Here is a 22,254-nt window from a genome sequence, read left to right on the forward strand (position 1 = left end):
GGGTGGATGCTCCCGGGGAGCAGGGGAGGGGATGGGTTGGGTTGGGAGGGGGGAGAAAAGCTTCCACAGGGCACAGCGCCCAGCCCCGGGGGAGGGCTGCATGCTTCGCTTCGAGACCTCGCGGCGTCATTAGTCTAAATTAATGAAGGAAATGGGCCTGTGGGAGTGCGAGGACGGGGTGAAAAGCATTTCGCTGGAGTGACAGCTGGAAGTAGTTGTCCTTTTCATTAAATGACTCATACAGCTCTCATTAAATAGATTCTCGGGTTTTGGAAATGGTGTTTCTTCTGTGAGATTGTTGCTGCTCAGCCTTACACACCCCTGCTCACCCTGCATGTCCCATCCCCCCAACCTGTACCCCTGGACACGCACCCGCCTGTGAGCACAGGCACCCGTGTACTCTCTGCAACACCCACCCACACTGCCCTGTGCAGACACGCACAGGCCTATATGTGCACAAAACCACACACGCCTGTCCACACACACCCCCATTCACACACCCCTGTACACATACACACGTCCCTGTACACACGCAGAGCTGTATATACACACACACCCCTCTGTGCCCACGCATGCACCCCATACACACACTGCACGTACACACAGACACCTGTACACACACCCCTGTATGCATGCAGCTGTGCACACACACTCATTCACATACCCCTGTACATATATGTACGCCCCTATACACACCTGAACACACCTGTACATACACCTGTGCACCCTTGCACACACACCTGTACACCCCTGCACGCACCTGTACACACACCTGTACACACCCGTATGTGCCACACACCTGTACACACCTGCACACACCTGTACTCACACCTGTACACACCCATACGTGCCACACGCACCTGTACATACACCTGTACACACACCTGTACACACCCCTACATGCCACACACATACCTGTACACACCTGCACACACCTGTACACACCCCTAAGTGCCCCCCCACACCTGTACACCCTGCACGCACCTGTACATACACCTGTACACACCCCTACATGCCACACACACACCTGTACACCCTGCACACACCTGTACATAAACCTGTACACACCCCTACCTGCCACACACACACCTGTACACACTTGCATACACCTGTACACGCACCTGTACACACCCCTACATGCCACACACCCCCCTGTACACACCTGCACACACCTGTACATACACCTGTACGCACCCCTACATGCCACACACACACCTGTACACACTTGCATACACCTGTACACGCACCTGTACACACCCCTACATGCCACACACACCTGTACAACCTGCACACACCTGTACTCACACCTGTACACACCCATACGTGCCACACACACCTGTACAACCTGCACACACCTGTACATACACCTGTACACACCCCTCCCTGCCCCCCCACACCCCTGCACACACCTGTACATACACCTGTACACACCCCTACATGCCCCCCACACCCCTGTACACCCTGCACACACCGGTACACACACCTGTACACAGCCCTACATGCCCCCCCCCACACCTGTACACCCTGCACATACCTGTACGACCCAGGCCCCGCCCACCCCGGCCCCGCCCCCCGCCTCGGCCCCGCCCCGTGCTCTCGCGAGAGGGGCGGGGCGGGGCGGGAGCGCACCGGGCAGCGCACCGGGCCGCGCCGCTCCCGCTCCCGTTCCCGTTCCCGCTCCCGTTCCCGCCGCCATGTCGGGCCCGGGCCCGGCGCCGGCCTGGGTGCCGACCCACGTGCAGGTGACGGTGCTGCGGGCGCGGGGTCTGCGGGCCAAGGCGGCGGCGGGCGGCGGCGGCAGCGACGCCTACACCGTGATGGCGCTGGGCCGCGACAAGTTCTCCACCTCGGTGGCGGAGCGGTGCCAGGGGGAGCCGCTCTGGCGGGAGGAGGCCACCTTCGAGCTGCCGCCGCCGCCGCGGCCCGCCGCCCTCCGCCTCACCGTCCTGCACCGCGCCCTCGTCGGCCTCGACAAGTTCCTGGGACGGGCCGAGGTGGACCTGGCGGCGCTGCGGGCCGACGGCGGGCGGCGGCACACCAGGTGGGGCCGGGAGACCTCGGGGGACGCGGGCTGGGGGGGGGACTGTGCCCCACGGGGGCCCGGGAGAGGGGTGGGGGGACCCTCCGTGCCCCACGGGGGCTGGGGAGAGGGATTGCGGGGGGTATCAGTGCTTCACGGGGGCCGGGGAGAGGGATGGGGGGGTGTCTGCACCCCACGGGGGCCCGAGAGAGGGTTGGGGGGACCCTCCGTGCCCCACGGGGGCCGGGGAGAGGGTTGGGGGGGGTATCAGTGCTCCACGGGGGCCAGGGAGAGGGGTGGGGGGACCCTCTGTGCCCCACGGGGGCCTGAGAGAGGGTTGGAGGGGGTATCAGTGCCCCACGGGGGCTGGGGAGAGGGATGGGGGGGTGTCTGCACCCCACGGGGGCCCGAGAGAGGGTTGGGGGGACCCTCCGTGCCCCACGGGGGCTGGGGAGAGGGATGGGGGGGTGTCTGCACCCCACGGGGGCCCGAGAGAGGGTTGGGGGACCCTCCGTGCCCCACGGGGGCCGGGGAGAGGGTTGGGGGGGGTATCAGTGCCCCACGGGGGCCAGGGAGAGGGATGGGGAGGTGTCTCTGCCCCACGGGGGCCCGAGAGAGGCTTGGGGGGACCCTCTGTGCCCCACGGGGCTGGGGAGAGGGATGGGAGGGGTATCAGTGCCCGACGGGGGCCAGGGAGAGCATTGGGGGGGCCCTCTGGGTCTCACAGGAGTATGGGAGAGGGATGGGGGGGACCCTGTGGGCCCCACAGGGGCCTGAGGCTCTGGTGGGGGACCCCAGTTCCCCATGGGATATCCCTGTTCTCCATGGAGATCTTTCTGCCCCACAGGTGTGTGTGGATCTGTGGGGGACCCCTGTGCCCCATAGGGGTGGGGGGAAGCTGGTGGGGGACCCCTATGGCCCGTGCGATGTCCCTCTGCCCCACGGAGAACCCAGTGCCCCCACAGAGCTGTAAGGATCTGCCGGGGAAGCCCTGTGCCCCACGGGGACCCCTCAAGCCCCCTGAGGGCCCATGGGGTGACCCCTCGGGGCAGGGTCCCTCCTGGTGTGGGTCAGTGCCCCCATAACTCCAGGGTGCCTGTCCCCTGGAAGAGGCAGGGGGGTCCTGGCACCTGTGGCCCGGGGAAACGCAGCCAGTGCTGCCTCGTGCTTGGCTTTGATTTTTAAATATTTACATGCGAGCGCTAACAGCGTACACTGGGAACAGCCAGATTGACCCAAGGAACTTAATGTACTTGAAATACCTCCGCCTTCTGACAGAGAATGAACACAGGCTACAGCCAGCTGTTTATGTATTTTTCTTAATAAATACTTAGCAGAGCCTAAGCATGCGTAAGAGTAGATAATTCAGTGTTATACAGGCTGGCTTCGCTGTTGTCAGCAGGACACTGCGCTGGAAGACTTTTCCTTTAATACCAACTGCCAGCTCTGTGTCATACTTGCTCCTTTGAACATAAACACTGGGACGGTGTGCTGAATTCCTGGGGGTGGTTACTGGGAGGGTTTTACTGGGAGTCAGCAGCCTTGTAATGTGGCTTGAGGTGGCCCGTGAGTCACCTTCCTCTTCTCACTCACCTGAGCAGATCCAGGTATTAACACCAGCTTGGCCAAAGCCAAGATCTGCGTCGTGTTTCTTGACAAAGCCATCAGTGAAGCCTTAATTATAACGTGGCTGTCATTAAGGTCATGTCACTAATGTGTTTACATGGCAGAGCATAATGTGCCTTCAGTCAGCAGAGTTCAGGGAGTCAGCCTGGGTCCTCCCCGCCTGGTTTCTTTGTGTCTGGGCCAAAGGAAAATAGAGGGGGGGGGCAGGGGGAACCAACTTTGATGCTCCTGGGAAAACTTCTGATATTTCCAATTTTTAGTGTAGTCCTCCCAGCCTTTTGTCATCGCTTAGCTGCTGTGGTGAAGTATAGCCATAAAGGGCTGGGGGTTTTTGGAAAATAAATGCGTGTTGATTGACAGGGGCACACTAACATAATAAATGAAAAAAAGATTTTGTAGTTTTGAGGGGGAGGTTGTCAGTACATTATTTACTTTCAGCTGCTCAAAGTGAGGCGGACGTAGCGCTGTGCTTCTCAAAGCGATGGCCGTGTTTCGGGCAGTGCTAAGCTGCCTTTCGCTGAACACGTAGTTTGTGTTTTGGATGCTGTTCGAACAGGGCCTGCTCTTTCCCCAGGGCAGAGAGCCGCAGAATGAATTGTTGTGGCACTGTACAAATGCAGGATGCTCCTAGAAATCACGGGGTTTAGAACAAAAGTGCCCGGTGCTGGCTTGCATTAAAGGCAAAGGATTCGTGCTTCCCTTGCTGCTGCCACTGCGGGACTGCAGCTTTAGGGACCTGACGAAGCCTAATGTCTCCCTATAAGGTCCCTTCCCTGGTGCTGGTGTCTGGTAACTTCAGGACTGAACATCTAACTGTAGCGTGGTGCTTGAGCATTCATTTCCCTCTGTGTTTCTCTGTAGCAGATTTCTGAATTCTTCTCCTTCAGTTAATGCTCATTAGCTTTGAATTTTCTCTGAAGCAAATAGCCTTTTCCCATTCTCTTTCATTGCTTCCAGTGCACCATCAAAGGAATGAAGTGCAAATTTGATGGAGAGGCAGATTTGCCTGCTCTGTTCGCTTCCTTTATTTTCACGTACCAGCTGGTGAGGAGGAAGAAGCCGGTGTTTTCCAGGCGGCCTTTCCTATCGGTTCTGTGGAGTCGGGAAGTCTGCAGCTCCAGCAATAGACAAAGTATTGGTGTGCAGTGCTGATAATTTTCTTTGCTGGCCCTAATGTGGTTTGAATGTTATTGAGTGGTAATTGAGCACATGTGGTACTGGCGCGCAGATGGTGGTTTTGCAGTTTAGGATACCCTGAGCACTGACTTAACACGCAGTGCTTAATATTCTGGAGCTGCATTTCAGAAAAGGGATAAGGTTCAGTCTGTAACGAATGTCCTTGCTGGTGCACTTCAGTCACGAGCTCGTGGAGGTGAGTGGAAATCCCCAGACAGTCTGTAAGGCTTGGTTTGGCTCTCGTGTTGATTAGGGGTTCCTTAGCTTAAGAGGCATTAAGATAGCAACTGAAAAGCTGGAATGCAAGGTATGAGGGTGTGGGATGTGTGTGCAAGCTCTCCGGTACCAGTGTCAGCTCTCTGAGGCTGCTTCTTTCTCATCTACTTCAAAGTCCTAGCCTCTGCAGGTTTCAGGAGGCCAGATAAAAGCACAGAAGAGAGTGGCTGAGCTGAAATGCAGGAATTCCATGTTGTATGTCTTTTTTTTTTTTCTTTTTTTTTTTTTTAACTCTTCCTGGTCTGGGTTTTAAAACAAATTTTACTAATAACTTTCTATTTACAATAAGAAATGTTTTCCTTGGCACCTGGAGGCATATGACCGTGACGTTGTTGTAAGATTAAAGGCTTTTCTTTTTTTTTTTTTTTTCCCCTACACTGTAGGGTTATTTGATTTTTTTTAAAACAAAACCACCTTCTGTTCTAAATTACCTGTGCCTCTCAAGAACTGGTTTGTAAAAGAAATCTCTTTGTTTCTGCAGGTGGTACAAGCTTCGCTCCAAACCAGGGAAAAAGGAAAAGGAGAGAGGTGAGATTGAAGTGGATATCCAGTTTATGAGGAGCAACATGACAGCCAGTATGTTTGATCTGTCCATGAAAGACAAGTCTCGCTCTCCCTTTGGCAAGCTCAAAGACAAGCTCAAGGGGAAGAGGAGCAGCGGCCTTTCTGACACAGCATCGGCAATCATTCCCAGCACAACTCACTCCCCCGTTGACAGTGAAGATGAGTCCGTTGAGAAGGAAAAGAAGAAATCAAAGTTCAAAACCCTGTTTTCCAAACCTGGCCTGCAGAAGACCTCCCTCTCCCAGTCCATGTCAGTCCTTCCGACACAGCAGCCCGTCACTGAGAGGGTTCGGCTTCGGCCCAGCGACTTCCAGTCGCAATGGGACGATGAGGAGTCTGAGACCTCTCCAACCTCAGAAAGTGAGTATTGCCACTCACTGCACTGATGAAGCACAAAGCCTTTCTCAAAGGCTTGCTTGCACTTTGCACGCTTTTTAGAGTACTAGTTAAATTCTTCTTACTGAACGAATCCAGAGAAAGTCACTTGTGTCCACGGTGGCGGGTATGCGTGTAGGTTGTTAGACACTCACAGCTAAGCTTACCTTGGGATAGCATAGAAACTGTGTGCAAGCAATGTCTGCACACGTTGGCGGTGCAGCTTCACAGTAGGTGATCTGTGGTGGTTTTAGGTCATTGAATGGCACGTGCAATCCGGTCTGCTGAGGGCTGGCAGTGGTAGGGGACCCAGAAGGTTTAGAAGTGGCTGGTATAGTCACGCTTGCAGTGTATCTGTTGCTGCAATCCATTAATGACCGTGAAGCACTGAGGTTGTCAGTAGGGAGTGTCAGAGGAAAGGATGTTCTTGCATCTGGAATTTCTCCCTGTTTGTTTTTTTCCAGAAGCCTTTGGAAATGCCCTGGAAGAGAAGTCCTCTCCTTCTCCTGTATTTAAATCTCGTAAAACAGCAACTTTGGACAGCAGGCAACTAAACCAAGTAACCACTAACCACACCAAGAGAGAAGGGCTGTCTTTATTCAGTGGCCTTAAATCCAAAAGCGATCCCATTTCCAAGTCTAGTCTGTGTATCAATGGCAGTCATGTTTATATGGAAGAGAGCGTGAAGAAGGACAACACTCCAGCCTCTTCCCCCTCTCCTCACAACTTCAGGAGAAAGCAGCTCTTTGCTTCAGAAGAGAACCTGTCTTCCGGATCTACTAAAGGACCTGAAGAGATGGGAAGAACATCTCCTAGTCATGCTTTCTCTGGGTCTGCATCTCTGGAGACCTTTAAATCGATGACTTTGCCGTCATACAAATTGCTTAGCAGTGAAGAATACCCAGAAACCAGTGTTCCTCCAAGTGTCGAGGTTATTAAAGAGACCAAAAAACCAGACCACAAAAAGTCTGCCTTGCTGTCTCTGGTCACGGGGAAGAAGGAAGCAGTGAAGACCAGTGATGCTGAGAATGTTCCCGACAGGACCCTGCAGGATGAAGAAAACAAAGTTCCAGAAGAGAAAAGTGAACAAGAGGCTAAACGTCTTGAACTTCCAGCAAATTTAAGCAGAGGGAATCCTTCAGAAGACAGTCACCACGCAGAAGGCGTCTCTGCAAATAAGCAGCCGCTCAACCCTTTTGAGGAAGAACGGAAACCTGAAAAAGCTACTGCACCGGCGAAGACCAAAGCTGTCAAGCCCAGGTCAGTCACGTTTGCTTCAGAGGCTGACATAAATAGCGATGTGCAGCGGTGGTGGCCGGCTTTAACTAGGCTGCTTCCTGCCCCAGAGCAGCGCTTCTCAACTTGGCATCCTGTGTGAGGCAGAAGCGTGTTGCTGTGCAGGGTACCTGGTGGTTTTAAGCTGGCCATCGGGTGCTTTGATAACAAATAACTCCGAGTTCTTTCTCGGTATGAAAAAGAGATTGATATAGGGATGTTCCTTATAATTGATGCCGAAATAGTGGTTCTCTGAGTGCAGGCATCTTTGCAGGTACTGTAGGGGTGACTTTTCTTGCTGGATCTCTTGCAAAAACTAACTACTTATGAGCTGTGCGACTTGAATGTACCCAGGGTCTGAAATACCAGTTCTAACATCTCTACTTTTCTCTTCTGTATTTGGCTGTGGTCTTCAAAAGTGGGAATCTTGGAGCCCTTCTGCTTTTGGCGTTGTTCACAGCAACATGAAGGACATTTGCGTGAATTTATACACAAGGCTTTTTTGGAAATTCTGCTCCTTTATCCTTCATATATATATATGTGTGTATATATATATAAAAAATGTGTCTGGTTTTATTTATATATATATATGGGTGTGTCCTACTAATAAGGCTACGTTTTGCATCTCTAACTCCTTATTTTCAGTGCTTCTCATGTTTAAACATCTTGCATATGAAGTGTCTTACCTACTAATAAAATTGCTTGGGGTGCAAAAGATGAGATAGTGCTTAAGCAGCTACTGCAGTAACGTCTGCAAACTCTACAGCAGAAGTGTTCTGACATAAATTGAGTGCTTTGTAAAGACACCTTTAAGTACATAAAGCCTATCAGATAGGCTCTGAGGTCTCTTGGAAGTATAATTCAACTCCAGTGTTAGGAGTTGATGGAGTCTGGTGCTAAAGCTTGTCTGTTCCTGCCTCGTATTGCATCCGCAAGTGACATGCGAGTTTTTTGTCCCTTTTTGCAGACTGGGCGTGTCTTCAGAGGAGGAAACCAAAGCCACGCTTCCTACTCTTGCACCTGATTCCCTTCCTGCTTTTCTTTCTGTACACCATATCAGTAGTGACAATAATCCTTTTATTTCTAAAATGGGACAAAAAGTCCAAGTGCCAGACTCTGAAAACATTACTAGTTCTCCTGCATCTCTTACTTCTCCTCCTCCTTTTGCTGCAGAGCTTTTGAATGGCAAGAACCCCTTTACTCCCGAGTGGGGCAGGGCATCCACAGCCCTGGATCCCAAAGGCACTGCCCGTTTCCCTTCGTCCCATCATCTTGCAGCCTCTGTTCCCAAAGTGCCTCTTCCTGGGCAGGTCTCTGGTAGCGGTAATAATCCTTTTGCTTCTGAATGGGGGCAGAGCTCATGGGGCCACGGTCCTGAAAGCTCTGATACGCGGGCTTCCTGGGGTCTCTCTCGCCCACCTGCACCTTCTCTCCCCTCTGATTGTCATTTTAATGACAATAATCCCTTTGCATCCAAGCTTGGGTGGGAAGCAGATGCACCAGGTTTCAAAGCTGTTGCTAGTTCTTCCCCTTTCTGCCTTCCATGTGATGAAGACTGTTCCTCAGCAGAACGCCCTGCTGAGCTGAAACACTCTGGTTGGGATGCTTCAGGGCGCTCTTCAGATGTGGCTTTAACTAGTAATGTCAAAGCTATATCAAACCCCCTCGGCACTCTTTCTGACAACCCTGGTGTGGCTCTAAAGAAGCAGTGTGATTCTCCCCAGCTTCAGGTTGAGACTTCTTTGAAAAGAAGTAGGCTAGACCACAGGAAATCGGTGTCCTTTCTCCTTGATGGATCGGAGGGTGTTACTTCAGGTGATGAGGGTTCGGGTGGGCAGGAACGTGAAAAGCAGCACTCTGATTTTGGTGAAATGTTACTTATGGGTTCAGATGCAACAGGAGAGCATGCAGGGTCTACTTGTGAACTGGAAGCAGGGTGCTACCCGTTGTCAAAACTCTCTAGTGACAGAATAGGTCCCATCCAAAAGAGCGAGTCTGCTGTTCTGGGTGGTGCGGAACTAGGCGGTGTAAATACTGAACCCTGCGCAAAGGATGACAAAGGCTTTGCATCTCTCTCAAAGTATAGTAATTGCCTCTTGCCAGGGATTGGTTCTGAACAGCCACCTTCCCCTGAGAGTGAGCTGAAAGAGAAACAGGAGATCTTTGGTGAAAAGAGATGGGAAGAATGTGCATCCACATTAGAGCCCCAAGCAACTCCACTTGATAAAAATGACTCATTTTCTCAAGTAGGACCTGCCAAACCAACCTTGGGAGCTTGCATGCAGTCCCCTGAGGAAGCAGATGTAGGGAGGGCTGGCAGTGAGGGGTTAGTTGCTCCAAAGCCAGCACCACGGCTGTCTTTAACACTGAAAAAGTGCCCACTGGTTTCTCAGGCCGATGAGTTAAGTGGTGATGTGCCTTCTTCAGGTGATAGTGTAAAATCTGCACCTGGGCTCTCGTTACCTAATGAGAAAGCCTCAGATGCTCATGGGAGCCTCCCCCAAAGTGGCTCAGTAGAGACTATCACTCCACCAGTGATGCTCAGAGATGACGGCAATAATAGGCATTTAAAAAATGAAGGTGATGACAATTTATTTGACTGTCTTACAAATCTAAAGTCTGCCATTCCTGTCACCGGAGACCGTGGTTCGAAACTGGCCGCTCTTCCAGTTATTCCAGAGGGAGGTTCTGATGATGAGCTGCTGGGTGACTGTCAGGAGAACCGTGGTGTCGCTGCAGGTGATAAAAATGTTTCAGAGACTGGAAAGCGGTCCCTAGATTCAATGCCTTTGCATGAAGAACTGAAAGAGCACTCTGATAGCTCTGCTGCAGCCCAAGTAACCCTGGCTGCTCTGGGAGGAGGAGGAGGAGGAAGTGCTCCTGGTACTTGTAAGGCAAGCAAATCGCCCATGCTGCCTGCCAGAGTAGATGTTCACAGTGTCAATAACCAGGTAGCTGACTCAGGCTTAGGTACGATGTCTCATTCCAGGGAGTGTAATAGTCATTTTGAGAAACAAGAGCTGAAAATAAGTGCAGGTGTTGAGGAGCGTGCAGAGTGTGACTTCTTTGAGCCTTCTGTTTCCTCTTCCTCCCTGTCAAGTCCTTCCCAGCCCTACTCTTCCTCTCATTCCCTTCTCTCTGACACCCCAAGTCGTAGAGCAGAGTCTCCGAAAAAGCCAACAGCCGAGGGCTTCGCAGATAAAGCAGGAAATTCTGGCAAGAAGAAGCTTCTTCAGGCATGGGTTTCACCCTCTGAAACATATCCTAACCAAACTCAGCAGAGTGGTGAAACCGTGTCTCCTAAGCACAGGTGAGAGAATATGGGAAATACACAGAAAGTACCTCAGTGCTGATATGAGCCTTGCTTTTTTCTTCCTGTGAGCGCAGATCTGTCTCTCCAGCTGCAGAAATTTACTGCACTTTGCAGTGATGTGGCATCGTACAGCCTTAACTTCCTCCGGCCCGTGGATTTGTTGGGGCCTGAGTCCTGTCACGCCAGTGTAGGATCATTGCTGGCACCACATAAATCTGTCTGGTTACTAAGGATGCCCAGAGTACTCGAGGGGACCTGATGTTCATAACAATGCTACCTCTTGGGAAAACTGTTAGGGAAACAGTAGCAGTTTAGGAAATAGGGTCGTTTCATCAGATTGGGGAAGTGGACTGCAATGCATCTATTTTTCAGAAATGGGAGTATCGTGGTTTAACCCCAGCCAGCAACTAAGCACCACACAGCTGCTCACTCACTCCCCCCCCCCCCCCCCCCCCCCCCCCCCAGTGGGATGGGGGAGAAAATCGGGAAAAGAAGTAAAACTCGTGGGTTGAGATAAGAACGGTTTAATAGAACAGAAAAGAAGAAACTACTAATGATAACACTAATAAAATGGCAACAGTAATAGTAAAAGGATTGGAATGTACAAATGATGCACAGTGCAATTGCTCACCACCCGCCGATTGACGCCCAGTTAGTCCCCAAGTGGTGATGCCCCCGCCCTCACTCCCCCCAGTTTATACACTAGATATGACGTCCCATGGTATGCAATACCCCGTTGGCCAGTTTGGGTCAGCTGCCCTGGCTCTGTCCTGTGCCAACTTCTTGTGCCCCTCCGGCTTTCTCTCTGGCTGGGCATGAGAAGCTGAAAAATCCTTGACTTTAGACTAAACACTACTTAGCAACAACTGAAAACATCAGCATTATCAACATTCTTCTCATACTGAACTCAAAACATAGCACTGTACCAGCTACTAGGAAGGCAATTAACTCTATTCCAGCTGAAACCAGGACAGGGAGAATGGTCACAGGAAGCGTAGTAAACTGGGATGCTTCCTTTCCTGGCCAAACTGGGCTCCTGAGCCTCGAAGTGAATCGCAGCAAGCGATGCAGCTAAAGCCTCTCTCTCCCAAGAAAGTGTGGCTGCTTTCCAGAGCTGTCTGCAGCTCCTCCTGCCTCCTGGGCTACTGTCGTCAGTGGAACAGTGCCACTGACCTGTCAGCCCTCAGTACTTTATCTGCAGAACTCCATCTAGGGTCTAGGATGCTTCTGGGCTGGCATTTGCTGAGATACAAGTAAAATTTTCTTCCTGTATTAAAATTGGCAATATAAATCCTGCTCGAGCAGATAAAGATAGCACTTTTTGGCAGCTTATGGCAAAAGTTCAGATTGGAAAATGTAATACATGTTTGTCCCAGGATAGAAGTAGTATTTGATGTGTTGCAAGAACCACAAATGTGTTCTCATTAGGAAAGTCAGGCTCAAATACTAGTGTGTGAGAGATCAGAGTAACTGCTGCTGTGTGCTGCCTTCTCTGCTTTTCTTTTGTGACATACTGTTCAGGATGTATTTCCCTTGTTACTGCTTCTTTATTTTCAATGCCTTAAGTCAATAAAGATAGTAGAAAGGGAACTGGAGTATACTTATAAAAAGCCTATAGCTCAGACAGAAATGCCTTGTCTTCCTAAAGCTGAACCTCTTATCTCTCTGGAGATAGAGAAGGGTAGGAATTTTCCCCAATTTCTTGCTATATTTGCTTTTAGTCTGAAGTTCTGTGTAGTGCTGGTGTTGTATGTACTGCCTAAGTAACATGAGCCTGTTTTAATGTTACAGACTCCATCCTGTGAAGCCAATGAATGCCACAGCAAACAAGTCTCAAAGTAAAAACCTGAATGTCATCAGCACTATGAATGAAAAGCTGCTTGAGATGAACGTGAAGGTATGGATGAAAGTGGCACTTTAAACCAAAGCTTAAGCAGTAAATTGAACAGTTTGTGTATTTGAGATAGTTTGCCTAGGCTTATATCTCACATATCCTGAGCAGAAAAAGAACAGTGGTTATTAGACAGCGGGGGATATGAACTTTCCTTTTCCTTTTGTCAGTCCCCAAAGGTGGGGACAGTCTTTAAATATTCTTTTTGTTGCACACTGATCTGTAGTAGAATTGGTGCCTCTTGTTTGTGGAGGGGTTCTCAGTGGAAAGGAGTGCGGGGTGCTGTCTGACTTCCCAGCGGCGAGCGGGATGTGTGTGAGCCATGACGTGGCTGTGACAGGAGCGACGGGTGACTCATGGATGGTCCTACCCCTGGAAGATAGTCCTGTCGGTGACATGTGGGAGCTTTGTAACTTGGGTCTGCACAGAAGACTGGACAGATTAGTCACTGTTTATTGTCAGACGTGATTAGTCCCCAAAACTCATTTTCACCCTGAAATAAGCATGTGGTTCTTAAAGCTGAGAAGGTGGGAAAAGGAACCTCAGGGTGGCTGTTGCCTTGTAATACATTGCATTAATACCCTGTGCAGATTGAGAGACTAGGTGCCTGCCATTAAAGCACGGATGCTTCCTAAGAGTGTAGCTGTGCAGCTTTTGTAATCACTCAGATTTAAAGGAGCTTTTTGCATAATCTTGGCCTCAAAAGAGACCTCTAGGCTTGAGGCATAACTTAAAAGTCACGCTGATCAGAATGGCTAGAAGCGTCTCTGGGTCAGCAGAGAAAAATCCTGGGTACTGTTATTGTCTCTAAGGGTTTTTTGGGGAAAATGAAAAGTTAGTACCAAAATAACTGTAGTGCTTCCTTCTGGTGTAAGTGGAAAAGAAGAAAATGTGAGTTAAATGATTCAAACTGACATGTTACTATTTTGAATGAGTTGAAAACTTGTAATTAGTATTCTGGTGTGGTGCTCTGATTCCACATAAGAAATTATGCTTGATGTAGTCACGTGAGCTTGTTGTATGCATACTGCCTTCGAAAGAAAATCCTGGGCTGGCATTCTAGTTTAGGGTCTGAGAAGGTAGCTGGAGGAATTGGCAGAAGCTGCTAAGTACCTGTCAAGTTTGCTTAAGGGTAAAAAGCAGACTTTTCAGAGGAGCTGTGTTGTGATGTGTTTTCACAGCGATAAGGACAATAAGAGGGAAATGCCAAAGGTGGGTGGGTGTTTCTTGCTGTTTAACCTGAATTTGGCTTTCATAGTCTTTGGTATGTGGCTGTAATTTCTACGCATCTTTGCTAAGCTGGGTGGGCTGCTGCCTGGAGTCAACATGACATTCTTTCAGCATAAATTGGAGAAGAGTTGAATTACAGAACTGACATTATGGAAAGATTTTTATGCTAAAACTGATGGCCTGGTTACCATCCATAATGTCTGTCTTGCTCTGAGCCTGCCTTCTGTTTGGGAGAAGACTGCTTAAGCTCTGTAAAGTGTGTCACTGTGCCATAAGTAGCATGCACTTACTCCAGGACAGTTGCTCTTTTTTTCTCCAAATACTTCCAAATACTTCCAATGCTATTCTGCATTCTGGCAGTGCATGGATAGATAGTGTTTTGTATGAATCTTTCCAGGCTAGATTTGTTAATAGCCCAAAAGGTGCTTTGTAGCAGAAAGCTTGCCTGGCCTGCCAGCCTCTCCCTGTCATCGTTAATGCCTTGGCCATTGCGCAGCTTGGCTCTGAGCAGCCTGCTCTTCTTGATCCTAAAGTGCTAATGACTGACATTCCAAACTGTCGTTTGGATGGAACTTATTTTAAAAAGATAAGAGGCACAGTAATACTTTTGAAGAGCAGCTGTGGTTTTGCAGATGCTGTGTGTAAAATTGTTCATTGGTATTTTAAATCCCCCCAGCCAGCTACCAGATAGTGTTCTGTTGCTATTTTGAAATGCCTGTATATCTGTACTGACCCTGCCTTTCTTCTCTCTCGAAGAAATATGATCCTTCAGATCCTGCGTATGCTTATGCTCAGCTAACACACGATGAGCTGATCCAGCTGGTCTTGAAACAGAAGGATACAATTACCAAGAAAGATGTCCAGGTGCGTGAGCTTGAAGACTACATCGATAACTTGCTTGTCAGAGTCATGGAAGAAACCCCGAACATTCTTCGTGTTTCAGCGTCTGGAAACAAAAAAGCTGGAAAGATGTAAAAGCTTTCGGGACATTGGTTGAACAAAGGACTGAATTCCCGCCAGTGGAGTTTGATTAATAAGGAGATGATGTGAAGTAGGTGGTACCAGTTGTGCTGCCCACAGAAAATGACCTCTTTCCTGTTTCTGCCTTGAGCAACTCTCAGTTTGATTAGTAGTTACATCAGGTCTTGTATATGGAGTCCAGAAGTGGAGTCAACTTATCATATTTATTTTTTGGTTTCTTTCCATTATTTGGGAAGATTTGTTCAGGCATCTAATCCAAAGGCTGATTGCGATAGGAGGGATGAAGGGTTTTTGATGTGTTTTGCTTGCCAGCAAGGCACTGATAATCCTTTATGAAGATTTTTTTTTAATGTTTTCGTTTCATAGCACCTTTGATAGATCAATTACTCTTCTTTCCATATCTTAAGTTTTAGTGCAATATAAAATCTTGTACAGTAGAGCTTGAGGATTTGATTGTTTTAAAAAAATAAAATAACTACACTGGAGAAGTCCAAAGATGTGAGCTTCAGTCCAGGGCTGTGTGGGCTGTATTTTAAAAGTAATGAATGCCCTAAAAGTTGAATGCAAGTTAAACCTTAGATTGGAAAGGAAGAAGCAAAGCTTAGTTAATCTCATAAAGTACGTATTGTTTCAAAGCAGTTCTCCAAGGGGAAGATTTACATGGTTTTTTTTGGTATAGGGAACACTGAGATGTCATGGTACGTTTGTCTACCATAGGAATGGTAGTAATGAATTTGGGCCGAAGGTGCATTTTAAATCAGAAGCTGTTCTCCTGCAGATTTCAAATTCCTGATTTGAAGGTCATTCAAACGAGGGAGGCAAAGGTACACCTGGTTTCTGTTCTGTAGTCTTAAATAGGTGTGGATTTCATGGCACATGTGTGTGGCCCATGTCTCTTGCTGTATGGGAGTTCTGTGACAATTTTTCTTTTAGACCATTGCAGTTTATTAATTGTAAATACCTTGGATTTTGGAGCTGGGGCTTACCTTGGAACGATCTTAAAAGGTGATCAGTCTTACGCTTTCTTTTATGCATTCCTTATACAGCCAAGAGAGGAACCAAATCGCCCTCTCCTGGGGATGGGAGCAGTCACAACGCTAGTGCTCAAATCTGGTTTGGTTTTCTTTGTGACTTGCTGCTCAGAATGGAATGAAAGTTTTATGTAGCTGAGAAAGAGTGCTGCTTTTGCTAGACAATCGATACCTCTCGGTCTGCTTCCTTAATGTGTGGCTGCTTTGCAGCTTGATAGAGACAGGTATGTTCTCCTCCCCATCTCATGGGACAGCAAATAATAGCATAGTGCTATCAAGCAGCCACCATAACAGGCTTCCTCCACTGAAAAACTAAATGTGTCTTTTTTTTGCTGAGCTCTTGTCAAAGATCAAAACAATCAGATGCCTCTTTGCATCTCTGGGATTTATCAGGGTTGCAAGTATCCATAAAAGGCTTAGAAGAAAGTTGAAATACCGAAAGAGTTGGCAGCAGAGGACCAAAGCAAGCACTCCTACCTTCGGAGGTTGAAGGGGTCTATTGGGTCACTCCTGGCTTAGCTTGAAAGGGGTGAGTTTCTAACTCAATTTTTCTACAGCAAAGCACTTTACTGAGGGGCTAGACCAGCTGGATTGACTATCAACCTGTTAGTAGTCTGCTTACTATTTTCATAAAACACTGAAAACTACTGGAGACTTCTCAAATACTGTATTTTTGTAGTGAAGAGTAGTTTAATATATTTGCCTAGAGATGTATACATTTATTGGAAAATTTAAAAAATGCTGTTAATTACATTTTTATTACTGTAAACTGACTACCAAAGTCTGGAGCTTTTCTGACAGAGCTATCCTTCATGGGAAGCTTGAGTTGAAACAAGCCTTAAGCATTAAGAGTCTTCTAAGACTTCGGGTACTTTTTTCTAATTTTATTTTTATTTGAGCAGATGTCTTCAGTGAAGGGGTTATTTCTTTCCTACTGTACCCTCTTTTGTGAATGAAGGGTCTGAAACACAGAAGGTCCTAGCGGCATCTTCAGCTCTTGGTTGGTGGTTTTAATTTTGAGTGGTACTGTTTGGCCTTACTGAAAACTGCTGCTGCTTCTCCTGCCTTGAAATAGTGAGGAAGATGAAGGATTTATTTGTTTCTTCCTTGTGCCTCAGTGGGTCTCTGGAAGGAAGCGGTTGCCTATACCTCACTAGTAAACTTGTCTTCTAGACTTTATTCCACAGCTTTCTGATGTTTTAGGTCAGAGAGTCAGAAAAACCAGTTGTGCCTTTGAACAGTGACTTAATGGTTCAAAAAATAAAAAATGGTATTATCGGTAGTCATAACTGGACAGATGGGAAGTAAGACTGGACTCTTGCTTTTTGCTGGCCTCATTGTAAAACAATATAGGTACTACTGAGTGGCTGGCTGCTGAAGGTGCCACGGTGCTGTGTGCGATGCTTCTGGAGTATGGATTTTAAGAAGTTTGGATCACGTGCGTTCCTGTTGGCAAGAAAGTGCCTCTTGTAGTTACATGCACAGAAACAAAGCAGTGATACGTGCTCTTAGTGGTCTCCTTAGACACGAAGCCTTAAAACTTGTAATGTCCTCTCCTGGCAGCCTTTTTTGCCAGTTACAGCCGTGTCCATTGAGGTGGACCCTGAGTTGTGTCTGGCTTTTGCCGCTGGGCTTGTTCTCTCCGGTGGTTGCAGGTGTCGAGCCTCCTGCCAGAGCAAGACGGGCGCTGCTGCAGGGTCACAGTCTGGCACCAGCCACGCTTCGACTTCTGTGGCTGTGAAAGCATCGCACAAACCTCGTACCTCAGTCTTTTATTGGCAATACTAGTTAAAGCCTTTCTTTGGTGTAAGGGGACTGGCATTTTATGTCCAGCAAGGTGCTTCACCCTGACTCTAAGGGCCTTAAGAATCAAATGTATTGTTTTATTATTGAAGGATCTGAATGTGTTTTTCCCTGTTTATACTGTCTGCTTTTAGCCTGGGTACCTATTTGTTTTTAAATGCCTTTTGGTTTCATGGAACACTAAAATAAAAATACCTTAAATCCAGTGTTCTGATCACTTTGTCTTTTTTTCTGAAAGAGCAGTTGCAAAAGGGCCTCGTTCCCTCCTCGTGACCACCTCTGCTGCCCGAAACTCCTCATCCTCAAGGTATTTTTGGGCTAGTTCCATCCCTGCGAGCTACCCGCGCAGGAAGTTCATGGTAAACACCTCCCGGGGTGGGGAAACCTGATGGACGAGCTCCTCCGCATCAGGAGAATCGAGAGTTTCTGTGAAGCAAAAAAGAAAAATACTTGCGAAAGGTGCTTGGGCCAGGAGCCAGTTCAGTCACCCCAGTCACAGCACCGGTGTCCCGCCTCCCCCGCCCCCTAATTGTAATGGCCTTCCAGTTGTGGGCGGCAGATGAGAAGAGAGGAAATCAGCCTCCCGCTGTCTCGGGGCCATTTAACCCGAAACCCATCTGCGCCACGGGAGCCCCGAGTGCTGTTATCGCCCTCACCCTCCTCTGGTGATGAAAGGCGGGCGGGTGGGGGGCACCCAGACCCCTACCCAGCCCATCGCCGGAGGTCAGCCGCGGCCGACGAGCCTCCCGAGGGGAAGTTTTTTTTCACGATTTCACGCTTCCCCGCTGAGCGACGGAGCGCGTCGTCCCCTCGCTCCCCCTCCGCGGCTGACCCGCGGCGGAACTCACGGCACCCGGAACGCGGTGTACGGGGGGTGGGGGGGGGAGCGGCGCCTCGACCGGGCGGGCTGCGACGGACCGCAGAGCTGCGTCGCTATTGGTGGACGGCGGTGCGCCCGCCTCAGCGCTCCCCCCCGCCTCAGCGATCTCCCCGCCTCAGCGCTCCCCCTCAGCGGCGGTAATGGCGGCCCGGGGCTGTTGCCCCAGCTGCGGTTCGGCGGCGTTGGTGGAGGACGCGCACTACGCGCAGCAGCAGCTGGTTTGCGCCGCCTGCGGCTGCGTCCTCGCCGAGGGGCTTCTCACCACCACCTACACGGAGGAGGAGCACCTGCGAGGTGCGACCGGGCCCGGTGGGGTTCAGCCCCCCCTGAGGGGGGGTGGTGGTGGTGGTCACCGACAGGCAGGGCGGGTCGCGTTTGTATTCGGTCTGGTGCAAAACCGTGGGTGAAAAGCTTGTTTTGAGCGTATTGAGTCGGTTTGAGCGACGAAGCAGTCCCCCAAGCAGCCATTTTAGTCAGCCCCGGGGCCGTCGTCCTTCCGCACCCTGCACGGCTTGTGGGTGTCTTGGTGTCAGAAAGGCCTCAGGGTGGGGGGCGAGGCTGGGTGCTCCCAGGATTAGACCAGCCACTTTCCCCCCTCTCTCTCTAAGCAAAAGACCATGTTTTTTCCATTATAGGGTCAGACCGACAGCACTTCTCTGCCAGGTTTTAAGCTTGGAACCGGTGGTGTGCTGCTCTTTGGCGTTTAAATCTCTTACAAGTGTAGTGGAGTAGACCCGAGGCCGTTTGTTGGTTCTGTTTGTGGAGAAGCAATGGCTTGAAGGGATCCTGCTCCTCACTATTACTTAACCTGTGCTGCCAGCCCTTGTTTAGTGGCCTCAAAGACCTGTCAATTCTGATAATTGAAATCCAGTATTGGGCATCTGGTTGCCCAAAATCTAAATGACACAGTCCCCCAGAGTCGCTGCGAGACTGTCTGGCCTAACACTGACTGTTTTTCAGAGGTGACGTATTCCCAGAGCACTGGCCAGAAAGAGCACCTGAGCCGCTGCCTGCAGCGAGGTAAGAGCATGCCGTTCCATTTCCTTCACACACCGATTCCCTCTTGCTGATACTCAAGTTTGTTTAACATGTTTCTAATGCTCTCTAAAATGGTAAAAGCTTTCAGAACTGGAAGTAAAGCATGAAGGAGGCAGTTAGTTCTGCATCCAGCCGGTGCTTGCCTTCAGCAAACTGCCTCACCTGCACTAAAGGACTTGGGAGATATTTTCACACTGTCTGCAGGGCTGCAGGAACTGGGCTGCTCTCGTGCCTTTGCCCGGGGCTGGGTGAATGCTGGCTGCACTGGAATTTTGAGGAGAGGTGTGTATCAGAAGCTGCTTGAGCTGATTCTTAAGGGTGGTGTCTTCTCACAGGGATCAGGCGGGTCCGGGATCTCTGTAAAGTCCTCCAACTCCCGACAGTGTTTGAGGAGACGGCGGTGTCGTACTTCCAGAGAGCTCTCCAGCACACCTCCTTCCACCTGGTCAGTCTGGAGAAGAAGGAGCTGCTGGGGGGCTGCTGCGTCTTCGTGACTTGCCGACAGCACAACTGGCCCCTGACAATGGGGACGATCTGCTCCCTCCTTTACGCAAAGCAGGAACTCTTTGCCAGCGTCTACCTGAGCCTTCAGAAAGAGCTCGGGCTCTCTGTGCCAGCCCTGAGCCTGGCAGATCTGGTGAAGACGCACCTGAACAGGTAACGGGGCCCCTTTCAGCCATTGTAGAGTCCTGTGTTTGATGCCGGTGGGTGGAAAACCTTCTGAAACTCAGCCATGGCCAGGGCAGAAGTCCACAAGCACAGACAGTGTGACCTGGGCTTTTACACAGCCATATTGTTGCTGAGTGCTCTAAGGCAAAACCAGATCATCTGGAAAAGTATTCTTTTGGATAGTTCGTAGCCTTGTGTGCTAAGGGGGGGCATACCTACCGGGAGCCTGTTAGGCTGGGTGGCAGTACTGGTGCAGCAGCATCTAAAACTCGTGATCTGGGAGTGCGCTCTGTTGTCCCTCGAATAACAAACTTCATCGGGTTCTTGCTCCAGCCAGCGATCATAGTACAACAGAGTAGCCTGGAGGCGGATGTCAGCAGGACTGGTGTTTGCTGATGCGCTAGGGGGAACGGCCCATCTGTGTGCTGGCGATTTTACAGAATTGCAATGGCTTTTTTGCCTCCCTTGTCACAATCTGGGCTATGATTCTTCTCTTCCTGCCCCTTTCTCCTCAGTTTGGAGACGGCAGTGAGGCACTTAGCTAGGTAACATAAGCAGAAGCCCAGCGCAGGAGCAGGGTGTGTTTGTCCTAAAGGACCTTACTGCAGCCAGCTCCCACATTGAGCTGGATTACTGAGGCGTTGTGCAGTGAGGCTTCCCTGTGCCCTGGTGCTAACGATGGGCTCTTTGCTCTTTCAGTTTTCGGCTGTTCCAGCACGCGGCCGACATCCCTGCCCCATTTGTGGAGGACAAGGAGAAGATGGTTGCCCGAACGATGCAGATCGTGGAGCTAGCCAGTGAGACTTGGCTAGTCACCGGCCGTCACCCTGTTCCCATCGTCACGGCTGCAGCCTTCCTGTCGTGGCAGTCGCTGCAGCCTGCTGCCCGCCTCACCTGCACTTTTGCGCGGTTCTGCAAGCTGGCGGGTGTTGATCTGCCACCGCCGGCGCACCTGAGGCTGAAGGAGCTTCTTGAGATCCTCCTGAGAATGGCCTCCAAGCTTGCTTGGCTCAGGGTGTTTAACATGGACAAGAAAACAGTGGTCAAGCACATCGGGGACCTGCTGCAACACCGAATTTTCCTGCTGAAAAATGCCTTCTGTCTGGAGGATGAGGAGGAGCAGTGTGCCGCGGCCCCAAGCGAGGGCTCCCCCAGCTCTCCTCCGGCAGCAGGAGGGGCAGTGCAGGAGAAGGGCCATCCCTTGGAAGGGAAACGCCAGCGTGAGGGCAGCCCGAGGCCCTTGCTGCCGCCCTGCCTTATCAATCCGAGGAAGAGACTGCGGACGGCAGCCCTGAGTGCTTCGGACTCTGCCATCACCGGTGATGAGCCCATCTCTGACAGTGAAATTGAGCAGTACCTGCGAGGCCCGGAGGAGATCCGAGCCTTCAGGAAGGCCAAGGCCTGGCAGTGAAGATGGTCATCTCCGGCGTGGTCCAGAGGATGGTGCTGCCAGACACTGGGGCAGCAGGGACTGTGGGACCAAAAGCATGAAACCCATCAGTGACAGAGCCATCACAAGGTGCAGGGACAGTCGCCCAAGGGAGCAGGGCTGTAGGGAGGGAGTGGGCTGTGTCATCTTTCATGTTCTGGGCCAAAACGGGGCTTTTTAATGGAGTGATTGCTTTGGGTTGTGTTACGTTTCTGTTAGAAATGAGTAGAAGCGCAGGTGCCAGGACTGGTTTCTGGATTCTCTCTCATTGCAGCCTCTGGTAAAAGGTGTTTTGGTGCAGCCCAGTCCTGCAGGGCAGTGTCATGAGCAAGTCTGGTGAGCCCAGGGATTTACACTGGGAGTGATGCCCAGGGGAAGGTCTCCAGCACCTTCCTTGGTGCTGGTTTTCCATAGCACTGCTCCGACTTTTCCGGGCCAGTCTCACCTTGTGCTTCACCTCCTTCAGCAGAATGGGTTTGTGAGGGCCAAGGAGACACCTTAAGTTGCTGAGAGAAAACTACTCCATCGTTGGTTAAATAAGGGATGTGAAGCTGCTGGAAACTGCCAAAGGTGCAGCTTTGGATTGTGTGCATACAGTGCTGCTGGCTGTTCACTCAATAAAACAGTGCCCTCTCTGTGCCTGGTGACCTGTTGTATTTGAACACGAAGTCTGTGAG

General features: G+C 50.3%; 2 protein-coding genes across 3 annotated transcripts; both read left to right on the top strand.

The window, feature by feature from the left end:
• Positions 1-1,624: 1,624 nt before the first annotated feature.
• Positions 1,625-17,414, top strand: RAB11FIP1 (RAB11 family interacting protein 1). 2 transcript variants are annotated; one of them, XM_075043486.1, is made up of 6 exons: positions 1,625-2,041; positions 5,580-6,022; positions 6,502-7,297; positions 8,280-10,622; positions 12,417-12,522; positions 14,503-17,414. In XM_075043486.1, exons 1-6 carry the CDS (start codon positions 1,695-1,697, stop codon positions 14,719-14,721), a joined length of 4,254 nt encoding a protein of 1,417 aa, XP_074899587.1. In that variant the 5' UTR covers positions 1,625-1,694; the 3' UTR covers positions 14,722-17,414. The 2 variants fall into 2 exon arrangements, with proteins under 2 accessions (XP_074899587.1, XP_074899588.1); XM_075043487.1 differs by lacking the exon at positions 8,280-10,622.
• Positions 17,415-18,404: 990 nt separating this feature from the next.
• BRF2 (BRF2 general transcription factor IIIB subunit) lies at positions 18,405-22,235 on the top strand. The gene is made up of 4 exons (XM_075043489.1): positions 18,405-18,735; positions 19,402-19,461; positions 19,815-20,136; positions 20,848-22,235. Exons 1-4 carry the CDS (start codon positions 18,582-18,584, stop codon positions 21,557-21,559), a joined length of 1,248 nt encoding a protein of 415 aa, XP_074899590.1. The 5' UTR covers positions 18,405-18,581; the 3' UTR covers positions 21,560-22,235.
• The last annotated feature ends 19 nt before the right edge of the window (positions 22,236-22,254 follow it).

This window comes from Buteo buteo, chromosome 12 (genome assembly GCF_964188355.1).
Source record: "Buteo buteo chromosome 12, bButBut1.hap1.1, whole genome shotgun sequence".
In the NCBI taxonomy this organism is placed as follows: domain Eukaryota; kingdom Metazoa; phylum Chordata; class Aves; order Accipitriformes; family Accipitridae; genus Buteo; species Buteo buteo.